This window comes from Gopherus evgoodei, chromosome 4, assembly GCF_007399415.2.
Source record: "Gopherus evgoodei ecotype Sinaloan lineage chromosome 4, rGopEvg1_v1.p, whole genome shotgun sequence".
Taxonomy (NCBI): domain Eukaryota; kingdom Metazoa; phylum Chordata; order Testudines; family Testudinidae; genus Gopherus; species Gopherus evgoodei.
Genome location: NC_044325.1, coordinates 73,075,817 through 73,100,202, shown reverse-complemented (window position 1 = coordinate 73,100,202; position 24,386 = coordinate 73,075,817). Strand labels below are relative to the sequence as shown.

The window sequence follows — 24,386 nt, the reverse complement described above, 5'->3', positions numbered from 1 at the left end:
GCCAGAAGAACTAAGAGAAATCATAGAGAAGACCAGAGAGATGGAACAGAACAATGGCCACTACTTTGACACAGCGATTGTGAATTCTGATCTTGATAAGGCATATCAGGAGCTACTTCGTTTAATAAACAAACTTGACACGGAACCTCAGTGGGTGCCATCCACCTGGTTACGGTGAAAAAGAACAGTTCTAAGGGACAAGCAGACTTCTATCCAGCGGTCTGTCAAAGGGAGATTGCACATGACTCAATACAACTTAAATAGTAGGTGGCAGTGTGAGCTCTAGACCTCTGTGGGTGCACCCCTTGATAGTTGGTGTATTAGTGAAGAAAATCCAGTAGGCAGTTCATGAACAGAATGATGTACTGATTAAACATTGTCTGGGTTTTCTTCTCATCTTTGGACTAGAAATGGAAGCTCTGAACAAGCCAGTACAATTTTTAACAATTTAACTAGTCTTTCTAGCAGCTGCTTTACCTTTTCTATCTACAATCACCTTTCTTTAAAGATTTTAAATGTATGTATATATACAGTCCATGTTGTCATATAGTTATAAATATTATTATTATTTAACACTGTTAACTTAATGACCTTGTGGCCCATGATAGTAGTTTGTGAATATACCTTTTACAAAAACACTGGGCAGAGAAATAATCTACATGAGACACTAAGGTTTATGAGAAATTGTCCCCTTTTAAAAATACACAGAATAAGGTGCCACTTTGGTCTGAAGCTGCCTGGTTAGGCTTGAATTTATTTTTTTAATTATTTACATTCCACTTTCTGAGAGCACTGTAATTTGGAAAATGTGTATAATGTAAATATTTCAACCCTTTGTGTCTTTTTAGTCAGACTTTGTAAATCAAATTTGACTGCACATTAACCTTAGGTCCAGTGAAAAAGGAATATGTACTGATTTTAGATGTGATATTTTTATGGAATTTTGTTTTTCATCAGTTGATTTGGGAGCCATTGCTCCCCACAGATTTGTAGAGATGTTTAGAAGGCAGAGGTTATATTTTTATTAAAAAAAGACATTCTTATAAAATGTGCGGTTTTAAAAAAAAATCTTCCTGATTAATGTAAACAGTTCTTATGCTTCTAACATAAAGGATACTGACTGAGTGGGCAGTTGTGGTTAGCGTCTTTTTATTTTTGGCTCTGGTATGTCTTGTGGCTAATGGTTCTACATGTAACTAACTGGAATTAAAACTGCTGAATGTAGCTACTGTAAGTAAACCAGTAACCTTACCGAAAGAACTTGAGAAATGGAAATACGTGTATTGCCAGGTCTATATCCTAGCATGTTCTAAGTTCAGCAGCTGTCAAATCTGCAGCAGGGCTATTCCAAGTATTGAAATGAAATAATGTTACCTTTAGCTTTTATTTGTTTTGGGGGAAGCATGAATAGTCTTGAATGTGAATGTTTATTCTCTTCTTGTTTAGCCACAGTGTTTCCTTGTTCCCACAGTTAAACACTGGAGTTATGTCAATGTGTAGCTGAATTCAATGTAAATTTAGTTTTTTCAGGCTTGTTTTGTGTATATATTTTCTTCAAAGAACAAATCCAAGCAAAACTCTTTTGCCTTCTGTGTGGCCATAGCTGAATGAAGCGCTCTAGGCTGCATAGAGAATGAGTATAAACGGTTGTTTTAAGTCACTTTGAGTACACTATCATTCTTGTAGCGCAGGGTGAAATATAGTACAGTCTCTGTCTGCAGTTAACCTAGAAGACTCCCAGCAAGTTGGTTGCCTATGGAGAGAAGTTACATGCTGTTCATTTGGGTTTTAGAACCACAGTACATATTATCTTAGTGAATAGACCTTAAGATTCAACATACCTCCAGCAAGGCAGGTGCTGGAAGACTGAAATGAACTGCATAATCATATTTGGGCCAACAGCTAGCATGTTACTAAATTAGCTCTGAGTCAAGTATTCAAAGTAGTGGCTCCCTGCCTTACATTGCAGGTGCATTAACTCTTGAGTTTTGTAGCTGTCTGACACCAGACTGGGGGGCTACACCATTATCTATCACTTCTGCCCTTCCAAGTTTAGCTTTTTTTTTTTCTTTTTACAACCTAAGAGATGTAATCTACAGTCAGTTGAGAGAGTGAAAAGTTGTTAAAGTGCAATCTTTAGAAAGGTATCTTTAAAGGTGTCACAGGTGAATTATCAAAATTTCACTATTACTGAAGCCTGACCCATTCAGTGTTACGTTGTGTTATTAAATAATGCTGTGAATGCTGGTAAATCTCACCCCCTTCTTCTTTCCTACCCTTCCCCTGAATTTCCTCATAAGACTTTGAACAGGCTTTGGAATGCAGTAGGTTGTGAGATGTTTAGTTGTACCTTCTTTGTTTTTGAAGTATGCAGGGAGTGTTGTGGTATTTCACAGATCCATTTATGGAAGTGAAATGATCAAGACCATAGGAGTCAGTGTTGGCTTTGTATCCAATTATGTGGGCATGCTGGAGCAGCACTGAGGAACAGACCTGGCTCACTGAACTGACTGATACCTAGCTGCGCTCTGTATCTAGCACCAGTTTTAGAGTTTGACCCTGAATTTCCTGAACATGGAGTAAGCAGGAAAGCATTTTCTACAATTTTGTCATGAAGGAAGTGTCCTTTCAGTCCCCTCAGGGGGTAAAAGAATAAAACAGACTTGATTACTGGAAGAAAATACTGGGCATTGTCAGCTGTTTAATAGCCAGCTGAAAGGGGAAGGTATCTTTATTTTTACCAATCCAGATTAAAAAAAAATGGTTTTATCTGAATTAAAGAACACAAATAGTGACAAGAATTATGAATAGGTGTATAATATAATATGTGGACTTGACAATTAAGAACTTTACTGTGACCTGTGGTTAGCCCCAACTTGTACTTCTGTATCATGTATCCGCACTCTGTATTTGGAGATCTCATGAACTGCACACTATGTAAAAAAAAAAATGTAAAATATTTAGACAAAATAAATCACAATTTTTATCTGACATAGCTACTCTTGAAATCTCTTCTGCCATTGCTCAGCAAGCATATAAGCAAAGGCTGCTTTGGCCTTGAATGTAAATGCTTTAGTATTTCAATTGAAGAGTTCCATTCTTCTGTAATGTTTTTAAAAGCACTAAGTGCCTCTTAAGCTCAAACCAAGTAACACAAGTGTCTTAACTGTGTGGGCACAGCTCAGGGGCATGCATGTAGCTGATAGGAAAGATTGCAAATTAGGGCTGTGCTCATAGTCAAGTGGGAACTGAAGCCCAGCAGCAGCCACACACCCCCCCCCCCCCAGGCTTGAGGTTCCAACTCCCCAGAGCTCTAGCTGTAATCCTGTACAGTACCACACATTGGAGAAGACTGAATACAGTCCTGCTCCTACCTACAGTCAGGTTGCAAACTCATGCAATCCAAAATGTAAGATAATGTAAAATATTGCTCTTGTACTGCTGTGTTTGACCCCTCAACAGCAGAAGAATAATAGGAATGACCTATTGATTGTTTTTGCCTTATCTACCTATACTTAGCACAACAGGGACTTTAAAAATCCTATATAAAATTGCTCAGTGGCCTATAGAAAGTGGTTTTGCCATTTCAGTCAGGGTTACACTAGAATGTGATCCATAGCACTTCTCCTCCTCTATAATCACCTCATGAGAGAAGTGGTCCCCTCTGGTTCAGGATTAAGGTACAAGGGCAAAACTTGCCCTGTTATGGAACCTGCTGTGCCACGGTTTCCAGGTTTACTTCAGGAAAGTAGCAACATTGTCTCCTACTTAGAGTGAACATTTAATTATTTTACTATCATACAGCACAGACATTAATTTTCTCAGTTACACAACATGGAAGATGTCTTCCAGGCAAGTGTTTACAAGTGTGTGGATTTCTGCAACAAGGTTAGCCTGAACAATCCAGCTTTTCTATCATTAGTTTGCAAGTTAATTGTAGCAACACCTGTTAACATGCACATAGGTTTTTTCCCACTGTTTTAAAAGGTAGGAAGGGGAGAAAGGGGGGGTATGATTGCTATAAATACATCCTTAATCAACAGCAGTACAGATTCAGTAGCCATTAAAAAGCAAACAGCTGGTGGTAGATTGGTGTAAGGGAGAGGTTCTTCCTACTGCCAAAGAGACCAGACTCCTATTAGGCTCCTTTTTCTGCTTCCATGCCCCACCAAAAAATGCTCCGAGTTCACATCTTGGGAAAAAACACAACCAATGGAGCTCACAGGCTAATACACCAAATATCCAGAAAGCATGTCCAGAATTACATCAGTTAACACACTGCCATCTAGGTCTCCCCCTCCAACAGAGCTACTCAAAGAGGAGGTCTTCATCCTTCTCTTCTGCTAACAGATTGGCAGGTTCATGTTCCACCCCAGCAGCTTTCCGTAAGGCCTGCTCTTTCTCACTCTTCTCTTTCAATATTTTTTTCTTCTCCTGGATCTTCTTTAACCTGCAGTGAGAGAATTGGGGTGATATTTAATGCCTGCATTGATGGTGCCTCTTCCTAAGAAATTAAGATGTGCTCCAACAGTTTGGCTTTTCCATCAGTCCTCTGGGGAGCCTCTGGGAAAGACAGATGATGCAATACATTTGTTTGTTAGGTTATGTAGGTACAGCAAAGTGCTCTCTGGGCCCCAATATGCTGACCTGTAAAAATCTCTTGGCTGAAGATACCTCAATTCCTACTCCAGCAAAAGAGACATCGGACCTGTATACACTTGGCATTCTATAGGCATGTTACTCTGGAGTGAACTAGTTCAACCTGCTTGCAGTTTACTCCTTACTTTCCTATTCTTAGCTTGAACCTTAGATCTGAACTGAGCAACTGACTTCAGCTACCCTCCAATTTTTTAAGTTACAATTACAACCTTAAAATCTCTTACCCAAAAAAACTCCAACAACCCACATTTTCCCCCAGCAAGAAAGAGACCAGGTTCTTTTAACCTTTCCTCAAACTTCAGCTTCTTGGCACCAGATCGCCTGCCTAACAAGCAACAATTTCCTTCCCATAGCACAAAGCCCAGGACTACACCCACAATTATAGATTCAGCTTAACAAGAGTCTTATTACCCCACAAAGAGTGCCATCCCTCTGCCACCAAAAGAGTGGACTGATTGGGATGTGGCTTGGAGAACCTCTGAACCCTCCCACAGTGACTGGAGAAATTCTATCCAGGACACATGTTGGGATTCATGGGAGAACAGGCAGGATCTGGGGGAAGGAGTCAGCACAAGGAAAGAATAAAGGTGCAAAGGAACAGAAATCAGGAAAGAGCAAGCATGAGACAGTAGAGAGCCTTTTCAGAAGTTAATTATTTGAGAAAGCTTAATGCTAAAATAAGAGTAAATAGAAATGAGTACAATAGATGAACGAGCCAGCTCCCTTCAAGCTGAATTTCACATAGGACAGAAAGATGTTCATGTTTAACCATGCCCCCTTTAACCTGGTACTAATGTCCTCCCACCTAGTCCTTCCACATTAAGGTTGACCTTTCCAAGATTCTCTCACCACAGCCCTTGAAAGTTTGCAGAATCATACATCAAACTCTCAACTAGTATTTTTCTAGTTTGCATCTTGGTCCCTTAAACAAGAGGGTTTTCACACTTGTGTGGTGAACACATCGTAATAGCACAAGAGCAGAGTATGGCTCAACCTCCACTCCCCCATTCACAATTGCACAGGCCACTTCTCTCCACCCGCCATTGTGATTGCATCACATCCTTGTGGCACCTACAGCAATTACTCTCAAGGGAAAATGTTAGGAAGTGTTTTTAAAGTTTTCACTAGACTTTTTGAAAGAATCACACCTGCACCTGCTCTGTTTCTGTCAGCTGGAAACAAGGAAAGCACCATTTTGCTTAAGGTTTCATTTTAGTGGCTCCATCGGTTCTCTTGTCAAGGCTCTGCAAAACAGCACACACAGGAGCAGCCACACCAGCTAGGGAAGGTGGCAGAGAGCAACAAACTCCCATGGCATCTGAGAGGAGAGGGGAACTAGATCTACAGAACAGGTCCTTAAAGCAGGACATTCAGCATGCACTGCAGTGCTCCACCATTCCCTCCCAAGGCCTCTGCACAAGGTGTCAAGGACCACACAGCATAGTGGCTGAGGTACTCCCATCTAGGAGAGAAGTGGCTGTGAACCTGTGCTTGGACAACACTGGAGAGTTTCTAAAAGCAGAACATCAATAGTTTAGCCTACTGCACAGTTACCCTTCTCTATTCCTGTGTCTCAAACGTCAATTTGTGAGAAGAAAGGGAGGGGCCAGCCCAACCTCCTCCATTCACATCACTTACCTGTAAAACTCCTCTCGCTCTCTCTCATCCAGCTCCGTGATGATGTAGGACAGCGTGCGCTCAATCCTGGGAATAATCACTAAGACACACGACTAATCATTACCATATTAATTATGCAAACACAACCTGTACAGTGAGGAGAGATCACACACATTCAAAGTCAGCCCAGTGATCTGCTTGTCACAGTTTAAATGCTTCCCTTATTTTGACAGAAAGAACTGCAGTGTTTCATTAAGAGCAAGAAACCAAACACACTTTTCTTTAATAGGGCTTAGCATTTCATAACCTGCACCAATAATTCATTGGAGCCAGCTTGCACTGGCTTCCAATGGAGGTTGAATGAGGAGAACTAAGCAGTGAAATCAATAACTCTCTTTTGTGGACAACTTCCCCCTCCCGCCCTGTCCAACTTAAACTTTTCATTTCACAGTTTCACATCCTTGTCCTATAATAATAAGACTGAATGATTTGCTTTCTTTCTACATCCATACAATTTTATACTGTGATCTCCTCAGATGAGGCTAAAAGGCCAGGCCTGGCCAGCCCTCACACAGGAGGCCTGCAAGTCCTTCTCAGTTCTGTAGGTATGGGACCAATATCCCTGAGAGTGGAGTACTGTGCTGCCATAGGTGATCTCTCTTGGATAAGATGTAACAAGATCTTTGACTACTAACGTCCTGAACTCTTGGAGGTCAAGATCCCAGGCTATTTCCATAACAATGAAGGTCTTAACCCCAGTGTATTGGCCAAATTTCAATTTTAGAAACTGCATTCTTCTGCCATATGTTCTACCACAGGTTCTTTCAGCAGTTTGTTGGATGTGACTTTTTTACCCACTACTTCCTATCCTGAATGGTTGCAATAGCATCATTGCACAAAGTTAAACTTTGCAGTGCCATGTTTAAGTTGTGCATGATAAGATCCCCGAACGAAGGGTACTATAAATTTAAGTGTTGCGCAATCTTTCATACAAATTGTATGTCAACAGATACAAGTATGTGGTGCAGCAGCATGGTATGGCAAATTAAATTCAGTCATAAGGACAAGAGCAAGAGATGACATTTTCATCACAGCTTTGACATGAGTGCTAGTCAATTCTGAAAGACGACTGCCAACAGTGGGATCTGCAAAGGAGAAGGGTCTCTCACAAACAGTGTCAAGCTTGTTTGGAAGACCAGGGAGGAGGCCACTGCTAAATGAGTGAAATGAGTGAGCAGTGAGGGGAAGAAAATACATGATCTCTAAGTTTGACGGAGCAAGTCCATGGAAAGCTGCATTGCTTAACAAAGGGAACAATTTAGAATGGACACCTGAAGTAAGCAGTGCAGCAAAGGAGTTGAGGGTGAAAAGGCAAAGTCTGAAGAGCTGAGTCTTGAGGAGGCCCTTCAAATAATCTAAGTGGCAGGAAGTTAAAACTGGATGGCTTAGTAGAGGGACCTGCAGCAGGGTTTGTATACAGGCAACACAGCAGAATGGCAAAAGACGGATTTGCCAACATCAGGAACAGGAAGGACAAGGAGTTCAGAGCCAGCGATGACACCAAAGGCAAAATGAGAGATAGGAGTTATGCACTGGCACAGAGGATATGAAATTGTGTTTGAAGACATGTCTTTCCTAGGAGAAAGACAATCTGCCTTAAGCTTTTCTATAGCACTCATTGTTTACCAGAAGGAAGCTGAGACAAAGCATGTCATTAAAATTACTTTAATGATAGTTATAACCCAATCGTAACTCCAGATTCTTCTCTTTCCTGCATAAGGAATTCTCAAAATTCCTCAGAACACGGTAACAAAGTAATTGGTAATGGGAGGAAAAAAGTCCATGAGAATTGTGCTGACTGACATATCTGGTGACAATGTGACGGTGTGAATGGTTGCAAGTGCCACAACAGTGAAGGCAAGTACTGTAGAAGGGAAAAGCAGGGAGAAAAGTCTCAGGTTTTTCAGGAAAGGAATAGTGAAGAGAGACAGGGGAAAATGAATTTTGAACAGCTGATGAAAAACCAACTACTTGAGCTATGCAGAGCCTGGCACCTCATTGCTGAGGACCAGGCAAGGACCCTTCTTGTTTGAAAAGCAGCTGGCAGTAATAGAATAATCAAGAGGCAGAACAAAGGAAACAAGTGATCCCAACAGGAGTCTGAAGGGTATCACGGAGGAGATTTGGTGTGAGTGGGGGGGGGGGGGGGTTTAAGAGCCATTTTGCACCAGAGTACCATGAGGGGCTGCAGCAGCAGGGTAGGCAAGGGGGTGAAAGATTCTGCCTGCTGACAGATTGCTCACCCTTCCTTGGGAGATCTGTGAGAACATTATGTTTAAGGTTTTATTGTTTTGTCTGATCTGTACTGTCCTGTGCTCTACATGATTAAATATAAAGAGCATGAAGTTGACAGACTGAACAAAGAGTGAGATGATAGTTGTGAAGCAGTCAACACTGTGTACCCTGGAGAGAGTTAAACTGTAAACCAGAAGCTTCACACCTGTTGGGTGGAGTTCTGGGAGACGAGGCTGTTTGAGTACTGGGGAGTCTCAAGGGTCAGTGCTGTGCCCAGCAGGGTGAGACAGTTGGACAGCGGGTTCCAACACTCAGAAGGGGGATGCTAAACAGAAGATGTGCCCAAGGACTCCAGGATCCAGAAGCTTAACACACCCCAGGAGATCTAAAGCACAGACGCTTGGATTCCACTCGCTGAAGTCTCAGTGGGGGGCTACGAAAGGGGTCTCACTAGGATCTATGACTGACCACCTCCCATTCCCACCGCATTCAAAATCTCATAATATCCCTATGACAATAAAAGCAATCGCTTATATGGAAAAATGACAAAGGTAGTATTTGTACATCTCAATGCAATGTAATGTCTGAAAACAAGGGGGAGAGTCGGCATTGCGGGGCTAGACAGGTATCCATGCAGCACCAGCAAATGCTCTATGGACTACAGGACAGCTCCCTCATCTAGTCCTTGCAAGACTTGCAACCTGTGTAATCCACACAGGGATTTTATTTATGGTATAGTTCCTGGTTTATTCTCTGCCTATGTAATATTGTTATAGCAACTCCTGATCATGGCAGAAATCCCCATAACAGCCAAAGCAGACCAACAAAGAGCAACAATTGCTGGGACTCTACCCTGCTCTTCATCTCCTAAGGAGGCTCAAAATCATTTAAGTGTCTTAAAGAGGTAAGGCTTCAACTCACTCACCATGTTCAATAGCATTCACACGCCGGTTTGTTATCTTAATAGCTTCATCCAGCGTAACAAATGAAGTCTATGACAAAGTGAGATTAAATAATACAAAAACAAATGAGAGTCAGTATTTTTACCATCCAACAAGCATAGATGGCTTCAGGGAGCCAAGCATGCTTGCTTTAAAGGCTAAATTCTGCCCTGCCTTTGTGCAAACAGGTACATTTTCATGGACATCAGGTTTGTACGCTGTGCCTAAATATTTGCTGTAACTAACTTAGTGTTACACATCTCAGTAGCCCAAAGGGGGGCATTTACTAGCCAGGCATCTTAAGAGTTCAAAATAACAGTGAGAAAACTGGCCACAAAAAGGCCCCTGCAGAGCTATACTTGCGAGTAGCTAAAGCAGCCATTCAGTCTCTCTCAAATATTTTCAGGAGGAGAGGCTGTAGAAGACCAAGCAGATCCACAGGAGAGATTAACATGCAATCAGTATCTGTATCTGCCAGCAACAGCTGCAGGTGTGGGAGAGGTAGGGTGGAAAAAGGAAAAATGCTCAAAACCCCAATGAGAGAAGACAGACTGAAAAAGAAGTGCACTATAGTGGGAAAACTGCAGCCCTTTGGTCTCCACACACACAGCTCAGAGACCATCATCCTTAACTGTCCATCGAACAATTGAGAGAAACCAGAACCCCTTTAGCTCATCTTCTGCTCCCACCTACCTGGAGCGAGGCCAGTTCTACAAGCAGCTCCACTGCTTTGGCATAGTTCCTCTTCAGTTTTGCGAGCTGCTCCCCACCTCTAGCTAATCCAGTCAACTCATAACCTGAAATAACCCAACAAACAATAGTGGCATTAGCAAGAATGAAACCTCTCAACAAAATTGCCAGAGCACCACAAGTACAGGGAGCTTATGGGACTGCTAATGGAATGCTGAATCCTTCACCTCTCAGTCAGCAGTTCTAATCTAGAAAACAGTAGAAGTTACTGACCATTATTATTGTGGAGTGGCTGTTCAGTGGTCTATAAGGTCTGCTAATCCCACCTAGTCGCTCACAGACAGGTGTCTGCGCATCAGGAGCAACCTCCTATTAGCAATTACAGCATACAGACCAAAGATTTAGTGACGACCAAAGCTACACTCCCCAAAGGCAACCCCTACAGGTCAGCGTTAGCAGAGCAACATGGAGAAAGCTTGAATTATCAGTTCCTGTGCTGTCTGGGTTTCACTGATAAAGGGTTTCCAGGATACCCAGGTATTTTTCACAAGCACCTGAAGACATAAAACATTCATTTTGTACTTACTGTCCCCTCCTTCTTGGTAATGTTCAAACACTGGTAAGGTTACACCTGTTAAAGACACACAAGAGTTTGTGTCAAAGTCACTGAATGTTTTCTTTGGTTCTCACACTACAGGTTTTTGTTGTCCTGCCTCTGTGTGTGTGTGTGACACACACACACACACACACACACACACACACACACACACACACACACACACACACACACGCAGGACATGCTATAGCTTATGTTATTTCAACTTCAATTCTAGCCTCTTCCTTCTCCCATAATTGCTCCTAACATTAAATTCTTTGGAAGCTGGAGCTCTCCCTGCTAGAAGTCAATTTAAAAAAAAAAAAAAGTTTGAAACAACTTGGCTTAGACACTTGCAAATGAAAAGCCACGATTTTCTTATCTTCCAGTCAGAAATTGCGAGCAAAGGTAACTCAAATGACTGAAAATAGAAATTGCAAACTTGTATTATTTTTAGAACTCACAGAGACCCAGCATATCACTGTTCGAAGAAAATCAGTCTAGTAGTTCTAAAGACAAGCATTTAAATTTAAGAATTTGGACTGGTAGTAGAATTTATTATTTGTCTTCTAGTAGCCTTCTGAGGCCCCAGATACTACATTGTGCTAGGCACCGTCACAAGTCATTTTGTTTGTCCAAAGAGCTGATACTAAGTACAAATGAAACAACGGGTGAACACAAACAGTGAGATTATGATAAGCAGTGTCCATAGCACATCACTGTGGAATGCGTTTTAAAAAGAAGTCCCAGAAGTTGCATTAGAAATTCAGATATGTAGATTCAGTTTGATATTATTTGTTCATTAGGCTGATAAAAAGTGACCCACGTTGTAAAGTATGCACTGAGCATTCAACTTTTTAATGTTTCCTGACTCTGATGGCAATTTTTCAGTGTAAATGTATTGTGTTGGCACTTTGCATGGAATTTTCTGGCATAACCATGTATCTTTAGAGTCCAGGACACACACACACCCTGCCCAATAGTTATGCATTGTCTGATCGTCAAAAGTTGACCAGACAGCAGTTTATGTATTCTCACTTCATTTAGGCAAGGTGAGGGACTGGATTTATAGATCCTTCTTCCCTTTCTAAAGGCAGAATCCTGCATTGGGGTGCAGCTGGTTATTGTGAAGTGGTGAACATGCACACACAGTATAAATGAGGATATTCTGAGACATCTAGAAGCAGTGATGCTTAAAGAGATTTAAGAGGGATAAAATACAAGTTCCTGAAGAGAAAAAAGTGTTATTTACTCCTTCAAATAAACACAAGAACTAGGGGTCCCCCAACGAAATTAATAGGCAGCAGATTTATTTCCTCACACAGTGCTCAGTTAACCCATTGCAGGGCCGCCCGGGGCGGGGGCGCAAGAGGGGCAATTTGCCCCAGGCCCCGGGCTCCGCAGGGGCCCCCACGAGAGTTTTTCGGGGCCTCTGGAGCGGGGTCCTTCACTTGCTCAGGGGCCCCATAAAACTTGCAGGGCCAGGCCCCGGAGCTTCTTCTGCTCCGGGGCGGAAGGACCCCCCGCCATCGCATTACCGCCGAAGCGGGACCCCGCCACCGAAGTGCAACCCGGTCTTCGGCGGTAATTCGGTGGCGGGGGGCCCTTCCATTCAGGGACCCGCTGCCGAAGTGCCCCGAAGACCCACAGCGGGGACTCCCTGCCACCAAATTACCGGCAAAGAGCGGGCTGCACTTCGGCGGCGGGTCCCGCGTCGGCGGTAATTCACCGCCGACGGGGGGCCCCTGCAGCGGGTCTTCGGGGCACTTCAGCGGCGGGTCCCAGAATGGAAGGCACCCCCACCGCTGAACAGGGCTGGCTCTAGACATTTCACCATGCGGGGGGCCCCCTGCCGCTCCCATGGCTCCAGTGGACCTCCAGCAGGCATGGCTGCGGAGGGTCCGCTGGTCCCGCGGCTCCGGTGGACCTCCCGCAGGCGTGCCTGTGGATGCTCCACCAGAACCGCGGGACCAGCAGACCTTCCGCAGGCACGCCTGCGGGAGGTCCACTGCAGCCGCCTGCCGCCGATGGCCCCAGGAATCCTCTGGGCGGCCCTGACTCATTGCCATGAGATGTTGTGAAGGCCAAAAGTAATAAGCTGGTTCAAAAAATTAGAAGTTCATAGAAGATGGCTAATAAGTCCAGCAATGGCTACTAAAATAGGTGGGAGCACAATCCCATCTTCTGGTGTTCCTCAATCTCCAAATGCCAGAAGTTGGGATTGGATGACGGGGACCAGATCACTCGAAATTGCCCTGTTTTGTTCATTCCTTCCAAAGCAGCTGGCACTGGCCTCCATCAGAAAACAGGATATTGGGCTACACGGACCATAGGTCTGACCCAGCATGGCCATTATTCTGTCCATAATGGAATACAGCAGCAAAAACAGCCAATGAGATTTTAAGGGTTGTATACAGAAGCATGTTACAAATCAAACTGGTGATAAGTCCTTCATACAGCTGATGAGATACTAAAAATATGTTCATAAGTTAGAGGAAGCATAGAGAAGAGGAGCAAAATTTAAGTGGATTGAGAAAATGATCTGAGGAAACATCAGAAGATGCTACATAATGTGTGTCGTTGGGTTAAGTGATGTTTGAGGGGAATATATTTGCACAAGTATTTGAAAGGAACTGTTCAATGTGGTCTAGGCTGTATAACTAGGAGTAATGGGATGAAATCAAACAAAAAAAAGTTGGAGCTGCATATACTAAAAAGCTTCCACACAGGAGATATCTACTAGAACACTGTCAGCTGGCCTCAGGAAAGCAGTGGAAGCCCCACTGCTCGAGACATTAAAACTGGATTTGACAAAATTCTGAAGAATAGGCTACAGTGGAAAACTATACCTGGCACCTGCAAAAGTGGACTAAATGACTTAATCCAAGGCCATCCTCCCTATTTCCCTGACTGCAAAGTCTCTTATTGTAACAATTATGGAGACCAAATGAATTTGTAGTCCACCAAGTTCTTATTTTCACATACAAACGTCCCTAGTAATAAAAAGGAGGGGAGAAAAGAAATGCAGAAGAGGAGACATACATTCTGTTTACAAATCATCAGTGTATTTTCCAGGAAATATAAATGGGCCTGTGACATGCCTGTACTTTGCTAAGGGGGGGAGATAGTCACCTGCTACGTTGTCTTTCTTAGCTCTGATCTTGACTTGAGCTTTGTTCACGTTCTGGATCACAGTGGTACTGAAGAGAAGAAAATGCACCTTAATTGGGTAAAATCAAATCATGAATTCATCATTGTGTGCAAGGGTTAAGCAGCAATCAAACTGCTTTGAGGATTCATGGAACAAATTTCCAGTTCTGGCAATGAGTTTTCTGAAGATCAGCTCACCCACACTAGCAGTTCAATGAAGCAAGCTTTTACACAGAAATCTAAAAGTAACAGAAAAGAGCTATGAAACTAAGTGCGGAGACTGCATCTGTTCGTAAATGTAAAGAGGCTGAGTATCTAGAATGCACATTGCACACCTGGCCCATCAAGACTCTTTCCAACCTCAAATCAATTCCTGAAAACAGTTATTTATCTGGCAGAAAACCACACAAAAATATTCTAGTAATATTATGCTCTAATTTATATGAGAACCCAAAAAATGTGAAATCTGGGCCAAGGTTCCAGCATTAAGTTGGATTTTGTGTGACTGTGCATAGAATCATAGGACTGGACAGGACTTCGAGGTCATCTAGTTCAGTCCCCTGCACTCATGGCAGGACAAGTATTATCTAAACCATTCCTGACAAGTGTTTGTCTAACCTGCTTTTAAAAATTTCCAATGATGGAGATTCCACAACCTCCCTAGGCAATTTATTCTAGTGCTTAACCACCCTGACAGTTGAGGGGGGCAGAGGAGGGGAGTGACTGGGGCAGGGTAGGTCCTGGGTTTCCCTTAAATTCAGAAAGTGATTTTGGGTGTAAAAAGGTTGGAGACCACTGCCCTAGACAGTCATCAGCATATGACCTCATGTCATCAGCATGGTAGATCTCCCTGGGAGTTACTGAGAGGTGATGAAACCATGGAAAAGGAGAATCTGCCTCTCCAACTCAGCAATACAGAGCAAAAAAGAGAAAACTAGACCTGCCTTCTGTTACACTTTCTCTACACTTTAAATTCCAAGCTGCAGAAACAACCACTGGCTCACTTGAGGATTTACATGTACACTTACACTTAGTTGAAAGCTGCTTCTACCAGCAGATGTGCTTGTTTGTGCTGAGGAAATATTCATCACTTTGGAAGTCAAACTGTTTCTCTCCTTTACCCACCTTATGCTCCCACTCTTGATTGATGGTACCCAATTTATCATGAGGCTGCCTTTCCCTTTCCCAGCATCTACTACAGAACTTTCTCTTCTTCCGCTCGTCTCCTAAAAGTGGAACCTACAGCCTGCTGGTTGTCCTCTCTTCTTGGGAAAGGAAAGCTGGGGATTCTCCATATAGCAGAACAGTACAAATCAGTGGTCCTCACCTGAAGTCTCCAGCCGTAAATTTTGCCTCAGCAAGTGAGAATGCAGCTTCTCTCATCACCTCACCCATTAACATCTTAGTCTATAAAGAGAACAGAGATGCAATTTTAAAACTTAACAAAAAATCAGTCAACCTACAGGTGAAATGCAGTCACCTCAGAGAGGGACATTGCTCGTCGGCAGCTGTTTGCTGTTCCTAGTTAAAGACAAATGAAGAAGAATCCTTTGTCCTGGGGTTCCCAACTGTGAGTCACACTCACCAAGGAGGCAGCACAAAAAACTAAAATGTAAAGGTGACTTTTTTTATCTTTAAGATGGATACATGCCCCTGTAAGACCACCATATTACTGTAAACTGAGAATCCCAGGATTTAACATGGTAGTAAATATGGGCACAGCACAAGAGGGCTCCAACAACTTCTTACAGTGATTCAGCTGAACTACCAGGAAATCTGTTTTTTCCAAGTCTTCTCAGCACAGATAAGATGTAAGCATTTCTAGCACAGACACTTACAAAGACTATTGAAGCCAAAAAACTGATTATAAGCCAGTGCACTCCTGCCTTACTGAGTCTGCAGGAAGCCTGATACAACACTTCTGAGGCCTTATCTACACCATGAAATGGAAACATTGCTAATCCTGGATGTCAGCAGCAATCGCAGCTAATGCAATGCTGAACACAGTTCAGTTATAAGAGTAGATGCTGAACATGGATTACGTTTGTCATTTCACCTGACCATGGTTAAATTTTGGGTTTGCTCCTACTGCTGCAGATTGCACATAAACCCATATTAACACTGTGCCTTTACAGAAAAAAGGATAAGATCCAGCTGGACAGAGCTTGCTGTCCCTACTTAGCAGTTTGTTTAACCATGCAGCTGATACTGATGGTCCACAGCATCCTCCCCAAGCCAGATAGAGTGAAGGAAGCAGGTTAAAGTCAGTCGCATGATGCTTAGCACCATCAGGACTGGCCAGTTTTCTAAAATTCAGGAAAGTCTGTAGGGAGCTCTGGGTACAGAAGGAAGCAGGTTTATAGCTGATTGGAAAGAGGGGCTTAGACCCCTAAACAGAGTCTTAGGCCCCTTGCGCAGCTTCTTCAGTGTTGTTTACCAGACTGCAGACTACCTGCAAAATTGCACCAAATTCTAACCGATGTGAAAGTGATCTCCATGGAAGCATTATGGAAATGCATGGTTTACACAACATAGATAGTTTCCTAACAGAGCAAGGCAGACATGGTAGAAACTGAATTCACCTACCTCAATGATTTTCTTTAGTATCTGTCGGAATCGAAGAGTCAGAGCATCAGATTTTTTCTTTAAGAGGTTGCGACCTGTCTGGGCCCCTTTCAAACGAGCCTTCATGATGGTCTGAGCCCTATTAAGCAGGGGAAAACATTTTTTTCTGTCACTCGGAAGGATCAGGAGAAAGTAAAATCATTTCAGACATGGAAAATGATGGAGACATTAGGAAGTATTTGAAGACATGTTAGTCGTCTTGGTCTCCTTGACCACAAGCAGCCACTTGATGTGGTTCATTTTCCCATTTGTAAAAAATGGGAATTATACTTGCCCGTCTCACAGATGGGGGTGGGGGTCACAGAATTAGTGTTTGTAAAGCTGAAGATCTCAATAGGCTGACAAGTGCTGCATTCGCGCACTGTTGTTCAGATCATTGCTCAGCATTCCATTATAGAAAGCCACACAATAAGCAAGTAAAATTCTTTGGAATGCAACTTCTCTAGAGCCATTCAATAGGAACCAATACTAGCCCATTGTCATCCTGAGGACATATGTTCTACTTTCCAATGTTCTGGTTTCTCACACTTCTCAAATGCCAAACACCATTAATAAAAAAAAAAAAAAAAAGACAACCAATTCTTCATGAGACTTTGGTTTCAATAGACAGACTAATGAGAATTGGCTTTTCTAAAGTGTCTCAAGTACATTTTTATAAAACACACACACATACACACACACACCCCTACCCACCCACCACAACAGGTAAGATGAAACAGCAGCCAGACTTTCAGCAGCTCACACTCTCCTTTGGAAAAGAACAAACACAGTCCAGAAAGTGGGGTTATTCCCTACCCTCAGAAATCCCGCAGGAGGAGATTTCCAAGTCAGTGGAGACAGGTGAAAGTGATCCTAATTTGCAAGTACTAACCTCTGAAAGGTCCAGACTGAAAATTAACTCAGTCCTGTGGAAGACTTGAGAACCGAAACCAAGGTCACAGGTTCCATTTCCATCGCTGCTATAAGCAGTGTCTTCACTGCAGAGTTAGCACCTCTTAAGTTAGCCTTACTGAAGCAAGAGGGGCTACACCGTGGAACACTTGAGCTACTCAGAATGGTTGCGTTAGCCGCTGACAAGCTGTGCTAACTTGGCGATAGCGTAGCCCAGCGTTTCTCAAATGCAGCCACCAGGGACTTTTCTTGCAGCCATAGCCTCTTGGGCAGTGATGGGCGGTGGGGGAGGAAGAGGGAGGTGAGTTGCAGCCCCTCCCCTTCCCTGTTGTTCCTGGATGCACCACCTTGATGTTGGCTACTGGGGCTGCAAGCAGGGGTTGGGCCCTGCCCCCCTCTCTGTAGGCCAGGGGTAGGCAACCTATGGCATGCATGCCGAAGCCAGCACAGGAGCTGATTTTCAGTAGCACTCACACTGCCTGGGTCCTGGCCACCGGTCTGGGGGGCTCTGCATTTTAATTTAATTTTAAATGAAGCATCTTAAACATCTGAAAAACCTTATTTACTTTACATACAACAATAGTTTGTTTATATTATAGACTTATAGAAGGAGACCTTCTAAAACTGTTAAAATGTATGACTGGCACACAAAACCTGAAATCAGAGTGATTAAATGAAGACTCGGCACACCACTTCTGAAAGGTTGCTGACCCCTGCTGTAGACAGTTGGGCACAACGCTGGAGGAGGAGGAGGCAGATGGTGAGTTCCCCACCTTCCCAGGGGCAGGAGGGCTCAGGCTTTGGTCTTCAGCCCTGGGGTGGCAGGGTGGCAGGCTCCAGCTGCATGGCAGCAGGCCCCAGGCCATGCAGCTTCGGACTCTGCCCCCATCCCCTAGCCACAGGGCTTTGGTCTCTGGCACGCCACTGTTTCCCTCTGCCCCTCGTTTCCATCACCCCGGCCCTGCTGCCTACCCCGACCTCCGATCCAGGGCTTAATTTGTCCCCAGGCTTGCTGGGGCTGAGTAAGTCTACTGTGAAAAGTGATACTTGTATGTTCATAATTTATTTATCACTAACTAGTAAGTTACTAGTGTGAACAGTGATATTAACAAACTTACAATTATCACTGTTCACAGCAGACTTACTAGCTAGCGATAAATAAATTATGATTTGGACCCGTATATGTGCATATTTATTTGTTTTTCCTAAAAATAATTAAGTATTGGGGGGGGGGAGAAGTGTGAGCAGCCACCAGCAAGAGTGGGTGGCCGCACTCTGAGGCCACCAAAAAATTTGCGAGAACCTCTGGCCTAGCCTATAGACAGAGAAAGCATGCACAACAAGCATGCTAGAGTTAACACTTGAGTTACAACTCGAGTTAGCTTTGCAGTGAGGGCAAGCCCACAGACTTCCTGTGTGACCTTGGAAAAACACTTAGGCCATGTCTACACTAGCAGCAGCACTGCTGTAAGATCCCTTGTGTAGCTGCCGTACGCTAACGGGAAAGATCTCACCCGTCAACAAAATTAAACCACCCACAACAAGCAGCAATAGCTACATTGGTGGGAGAAGTTCTCCCGCCAACACAGCGTTGTGCACACTACCCCTTATGCCGGCCAAACTTGTGTTGCTCAGCAGGGTGTTTTTTCCATAACCCGGAGTGACATAAGTTTTGCCGACAACAGTGGCAGTGTAGACATGGCCTTATTAATCTCCATTTACATCAGTTCCACATTTATAAAGTAAGAAATAACACTTCTCTACCTCACAGGCACGTTGGGGCAATAAAGTCATTCGTGTCTGTGAGACACTGAGATACCACAGCAACATGAGCCCTATAAATTCCTAAACAGAGAAGAACCCAACTTGCACTGAAACTTCTTAATGTTCACAGTAGAATGTAATTCAGGGAATAAAAATGAAGCTTGATTTTTAGAAGAACTGAATATCTGGAATTTCACACAGGTTCAGAGATTTAACAGTCGTGCACCAACTGGCTTTTTCCAAGGTCTACCTACCAAAGGCTGGCTCATTTTCTAGTCCAAGCAAGATTTAACAGACTCCATGTATGCATTAAACACAGTCCTGTTTACCATCAAGAAAAAGCCAGAACAGCTAGAACAAAAGACTTCACCAAGCATCTTTGATGCAGAAAAGATTTATGCCAATAAGAAACTTGACTAACAACAAGATAGAGTAAAAAATTCTGTTCAATGAGGAAAAGACAGACAGATTAGAGGCAGGGTTTCTCTTTATTTATTAACAGAAGTTGCTTTGAGTTTACTTCTCTGCTGAGACCCCAGTCAAGTCACCGCTCATCATTTTTAGAAAGAGCGTGAACGTGCGCACGCTCTCAAACTAAGGTATAATTCTCAGAATGAAATATTATTCTAGACAACTATAAAGACTACAAAAATGCTCACAAGAGTGAAAAAAAATTCACCTACCTAATAGGCTCCCTACAAAAAAGGTCATGGAAGATCCATCACTTGGGACATTTAAAATTTAGCTGAACAAGAGCACTAGTGAACAAAGTGAAGAGAACAATGCAGTAGCAGCAACCAGACAAGGCAGATAACCTAATAGATTATCTTCATGTCCAGCATCTCCGATTCTGCATTTCTATGAATGAAGCTTGAATGAATGACGCTATGAATTCAAGCCCTGCTATGTTTAAGTATAATAATTTTTCTATATAGGATGCATTTTTGGTCTTAAGCAGAGATGTCTCCTTTAAAAAGATCTGGAATACAATAGCTATTATTCAAAATCTAAAAAAAAAACAAGTCAGTTATGCCTCAGTTGTTGTACATTAATATTGCACACTAATTTGATCAAGGATCTCAGAAATGCTTTTTAAAAAACAATTCTACTGTGAGGAAGATGAATGTTATCCTGGTTTTACATAAGGGTAAACCGAATCAGAGTTAAGTTCATGCAAGTCAGCCGCAGAGTCAAGAACGGAATCCAGAACTCCAGACTCTCAAATGCCTTCCCATAGCATTAACTCTTCTTTCCCAGAGCTATTTGTACTCAGAATACTATATGGAAAGACCCTGTGTTCTGCTCTCTGGCCCCTAGGGATTAGTCATGTTTCACTTTACATAATGGAACTTCAAAAGAAATTTTTTTTTTAATCAAAATATCCCTAGTTCAGAATTGGTTGTATTCTTCTGGAAGTATGTTGGAGATACACACCTATTCTAAACCTGGGGAGTCACTGCATCCACATCTGCAGAATGTTTAATGATCTGTGCTTCAGGAGTGACAAGCAATAGAAAAAGATGATATCTAGACAAACAAACAATGAACCCCCCCAGGGCCACATATACCACATGCATCTGATGAAGTGGGTATTCACCCATGAAAGCTCATGCTCCAAAACATCTGTTAGTCTATAAGGTGCCACAGGATTCTTTGCTGCTTTTACAGATCCAGACTAACACGGCTACCCCTCTGATACCATATACCACACACAGCTATTCTCAACTTCAACAAGGAGATGTAAGGAGAGACTGCAAACTGACCACTTAGATCAAGATGAAATATAATGTGCTGGGACCCACCTACGTATTAATGCTGACAGAAGCTCCATCAGTACAATTTTATACAAGACTAAGAATGACCCTCTCCTGCTCGTGGCCAAGTTCGGTTGCTCCTACCCTGGAAATCTGAACAGTTTTTGAGTAGAAACATTACAAGACAGCAGTTTCATAACTCAAACTTTCAATTGTCTTGCATTCTGCTGTAATGATGGCCATACGCCATGCTTTGTCAAAGACATCTGACTACATGACAAATCATTTGCTGTCAGCACCTGGAAAATTACAGAGAATAGGGATTACACTCTATTTAGCTGACTTCCTCTGTCAACACAATTAGCTGTGAACCTACATATCCCACATTGTTAATTTCTATCTGAAATTAAAGGAAAAGCCCATTTCACTGAATGTCCCCATTCTCAGCTATATATCAAAGACTGTAAATGTCAAGTTCTGCCTTCACACATGGCTTTGCTTAACACTAAGCATGGAGTTTCCCCCCAACACAGGCCTCATTTTCCAACTTACATAAAGCTATCTTCTTTCAAGTAAAAGCAAAACCAATACATTCTTCTACTGTCCCCCATCTGGTTCTTTAGCAGTTGTTTGTATAAAAGCTTAAGCTACCTCTACACTACAGTCTCTGATAAGCTGTGATTTGTGACAGACATCGCTGTGCTGGCAAGAGTCCTTAGCGTAAATACAGTTATCCTGGAAAAATTACACTTTTGTCCAGAATAGCTTATTTTGCCTATGCCAGGCAAAGCATTCCTAGCATAGACCTGGCCTCAATCTCCAGTTGTACGGTAACTGACTTTCTAAGGTGCCTTGATTGCCTCATTACTAGTCTCAATCCTGAGATGGTTTCTCCAGGAAGAATTGATCTAGTTTCACAACTTCATGCTCAGTCCACAAATACAAATAGAGCATGGGCAAAATCAGGAAGCTTCAAATGTGACCTCTCTGTTTATGAGGTCTGTATTTCTTGTTGTGTGTTTAACAGAAAAATGTTTGCAGAGATCAACTCTAGAGCAACCCAGTACATTATGTGATGAACTGTTTTTTCCTTTAATTTTAAACTTTATATTTTAAAGGGGATTGCCATAAAAAAAGGGAATAAAATGGAAGATATCTTAATGTGACCCAAGCTTTTTACAGCCAGAAAAGGGTTGGTTCTGAGGATTCTCTTTCTTATGTTTGTAGCATTCAGTGGAATTTGTACCACTCAATTAAAACGCTACAAAAAGTAAGCCACTTGGAGCTCTGGTTATAAGGAGACAAAGGGAAGTTAGTTTGCAATGTCATAATTCACTCATCTCTGTAAGAGACGGGGAACCACAGTCACATCTTCACTGGTCCTATGCTCCTCTCCTGAAACAAGTTTCCATAAAGAGAACATAAAAGATTCTCCATCACTGGCAATTTTTTAAATCATAAGAAAGGACCAGCGGTCTGTCCCAATATGCCATCTAGCTCAGTATCCCGTCTGCTAACAGCAGCTAGTGCAAGATGCTTCAGAAAGAATGAACAGAACAGGACAATTATCAAGTGATCCATCCTGTCGTCCAGTCTCAGCTTCTGGTACCCAGAGGCTTAAGGACAACCAATGCATTTGGGCTGCACTCTTAACCATTTTTTGAATCCATTTACAATTCTGGCCTTAATAATGGAGTTTTGTAGGAGACTAATGTAGTGGTACAAGATAGAGTCCCATTTGCTTATAAGTTCCCCAGTAATACTTAGTTGAATGGATTCATTAAAAAGATTGCAAATGCATTGAAGATACTTGGAGGGAATGCTACTGACAGAACTGACAAAAGATGGAGTAGCCGTAATGGAAACTTGTGCTGCTACAACTGCTGACGTCCAGCTGCTGATATGCTTAAGGATGAGAGGTTTGAGTATTAGCTTGAGAACTACAAGAATGTGTTAGATGCTTGGAGATTCTGGCACAAATTAGCAGAATTTGACATGAAAGAGTAGCCAGGATCTCAGTTCAAACCTTTAGCACAGGTATTGCGAGTTTCAATTTCTGCAGGAAATCAGTCCTTTACAGCTGTTCAGACATACCTCAACAAGGCTGAGGTTTTACTCAATATGGAGTAAGTGGCTCACCAACCAAGTCAAATGTTACAAGCTGTCATGGTTGTCACAAACCCCGTCCCTGCTGTGCATTTTTCCTAATAAATGCAGGGATGCCAGTTTCCAGCTCCCTTTGTACGATCCAAGTCAGATGTAATCAAGACTAGATGTTTTTCTAAAAGACAAGCTCCAGTTCAAACAGGAATTGACACAAGGAAGTCCTAGGCCAGGGTTGCACAGAAGGTCGGACCAGATGATCACAACGGTCCCTTCCGACCTTGGAACCTGGGAGTGACAAAGCTGGGGCGAGTCACCCACAGCGCCTCGCAGCCCCTGCGCCCAGGCAGCAAACCGAAAATTTGCAGAATCCCCAACCCTGGTGTCAGAGCCAGAGCCTGGGCCTGGGGTGACGGACGGGCGGGCGGGCGGGGCAGGGGGCCGGGAACAGCGACACGCTCGGGCCGACGTGGCTCCCACCCCCCGGAATCCCATCGGCAAAGCAGCGACGGGCAGGGCCGCTGGGCGAAGCAAGCGAAGGGGGGGGGTGCTCCTCGGCGGCGCGGCTCCGAGCAGGGGCCCTGCTGCTCCCTGACTGACCCGGAGCTACCAGCATGACGCCGCCCGCGCGCTCTCCGGTCACTGCGCCGGCCCCGGAGCCGCCTCTGCCCGGGACGCCGCACCAGAGCCCCCGGGGCAGGAGCCCGGCTCCGGCAAGAGAGGGGCCCCGGCAGCTGCCGCCGCCCGGGCGGGTCACTCACATCCGCGAGGGGAAAATCTCGATCCGGTCCTTGCCCGACATCCTGACCGCGGCGAAGGGCGCTCGCGAGCCGCTACTGCCTGCGCTGCCACCCGGCTCGGTCACGTGTGACACCACGACCGGGAATCAGAGGGGGCGGGGGGATGGACTCCGCTTCCGCTTCCCGCAGCTGACTCCACCCTAGCGCAGCGACGCCGCGCGCAAAGAACACGGCGCAACTAAGACCCGGATGTTGGGCCCTTTCCGACTCTGTCGCCTCTATATGTCGCGGATTGACGCACAATGGGCAGTGCTAGTCACGTGCCCTTCACTCGCCGCAGCGCCACCGTGTGACAGAAAGGAAAATGCATGACTTGTTCCTAGGCCGGTTTGTACCGCCAGGAGGTCCTCGACTCTATGGTTTGTGCGCGTTCTTGCGCCCCTTTCAGAACCCCCTGCCCCCCCGTCCTCCGTCGGGTTTAGAAGTTCCTAAGCCGGTCTGTGCGTCCCGAAGATCTCGCACTCTATGATGGGTCCTCCAGGGTCCCTCCATTCCGCGCGGC

The 24,386-nt window shown here is 43.8% G+C and overlaps 2 protein-coding genes across 5 annotated transcripts in view; one reads left to right on the top strand and one right to left on the bottom strand.

Annotated features, from left to right (window-relative positions):
- Positions 1-1,129, top strand: part of MPP5 (membrane palmitoylated protein 5) — a 129,748-nt gene extending 128,619 nt beyond the window's left edge. For all 3 annotated transcript variants that reach the window (XM_030559793.1, XM_030559794.1, XM_030559795.1), the window contains exon 14: positions 2-1,129. In XM_030559793.1, coding sequence (XP_030415653.1) covers positions 2-178 — 177 coding nt within the window. In that variant the 3' untranslated portion in view covers positions 179-1,129. The remainder of the gene's footprint in view (position 1) is intronic.
- Positions 1,130-2,801: 1,672 nt separating this feature from the next.
- Positions 2,802-24,360, bottom strand: ATP6V1D (ATPase H+ transporting V1 subunit D). Of its 2 annotated transcripts, none has more exons than XM_030559798.1 (9): positions 20,662-20,743; positions 16,534-16,651; positions 15,275-15,354; positions 13,930-13,997; positions 10,789-10,833; positions 10,206-10,309; positions 9,497-9,563; positions 6,298-6,376; positions 2,802-4,450 (listed from the first exon to the last, which is right to left on the bottom strand). In XM_030559798.1, exons 2-9 carry the CDS (start codon positions 16,636-16,638, stop codon positions 4,309-4,311), a joined length of 690 nt encoding a protein of 229 aa, XP_030415658.1. In that variant the 5' UTR covers positions 16,639-16,651; positions 20,662-20,743; the 3' UTR covers positions 2,802-4,308. The 2 variants fall into 2 exon arrangements, with proteins under 2 accessions (XP_030415658.1, XP_030415657.1); XM_030559797.1 differs by lacking the exon at positions 20,662-20,743 and adding an exon at positions 23,846-24,360 and having other exon boundaries at positions 3,768-4,450.
- Between the last annotated feature and the right edge of the window lie 26 nt (positions 24,361-24,386).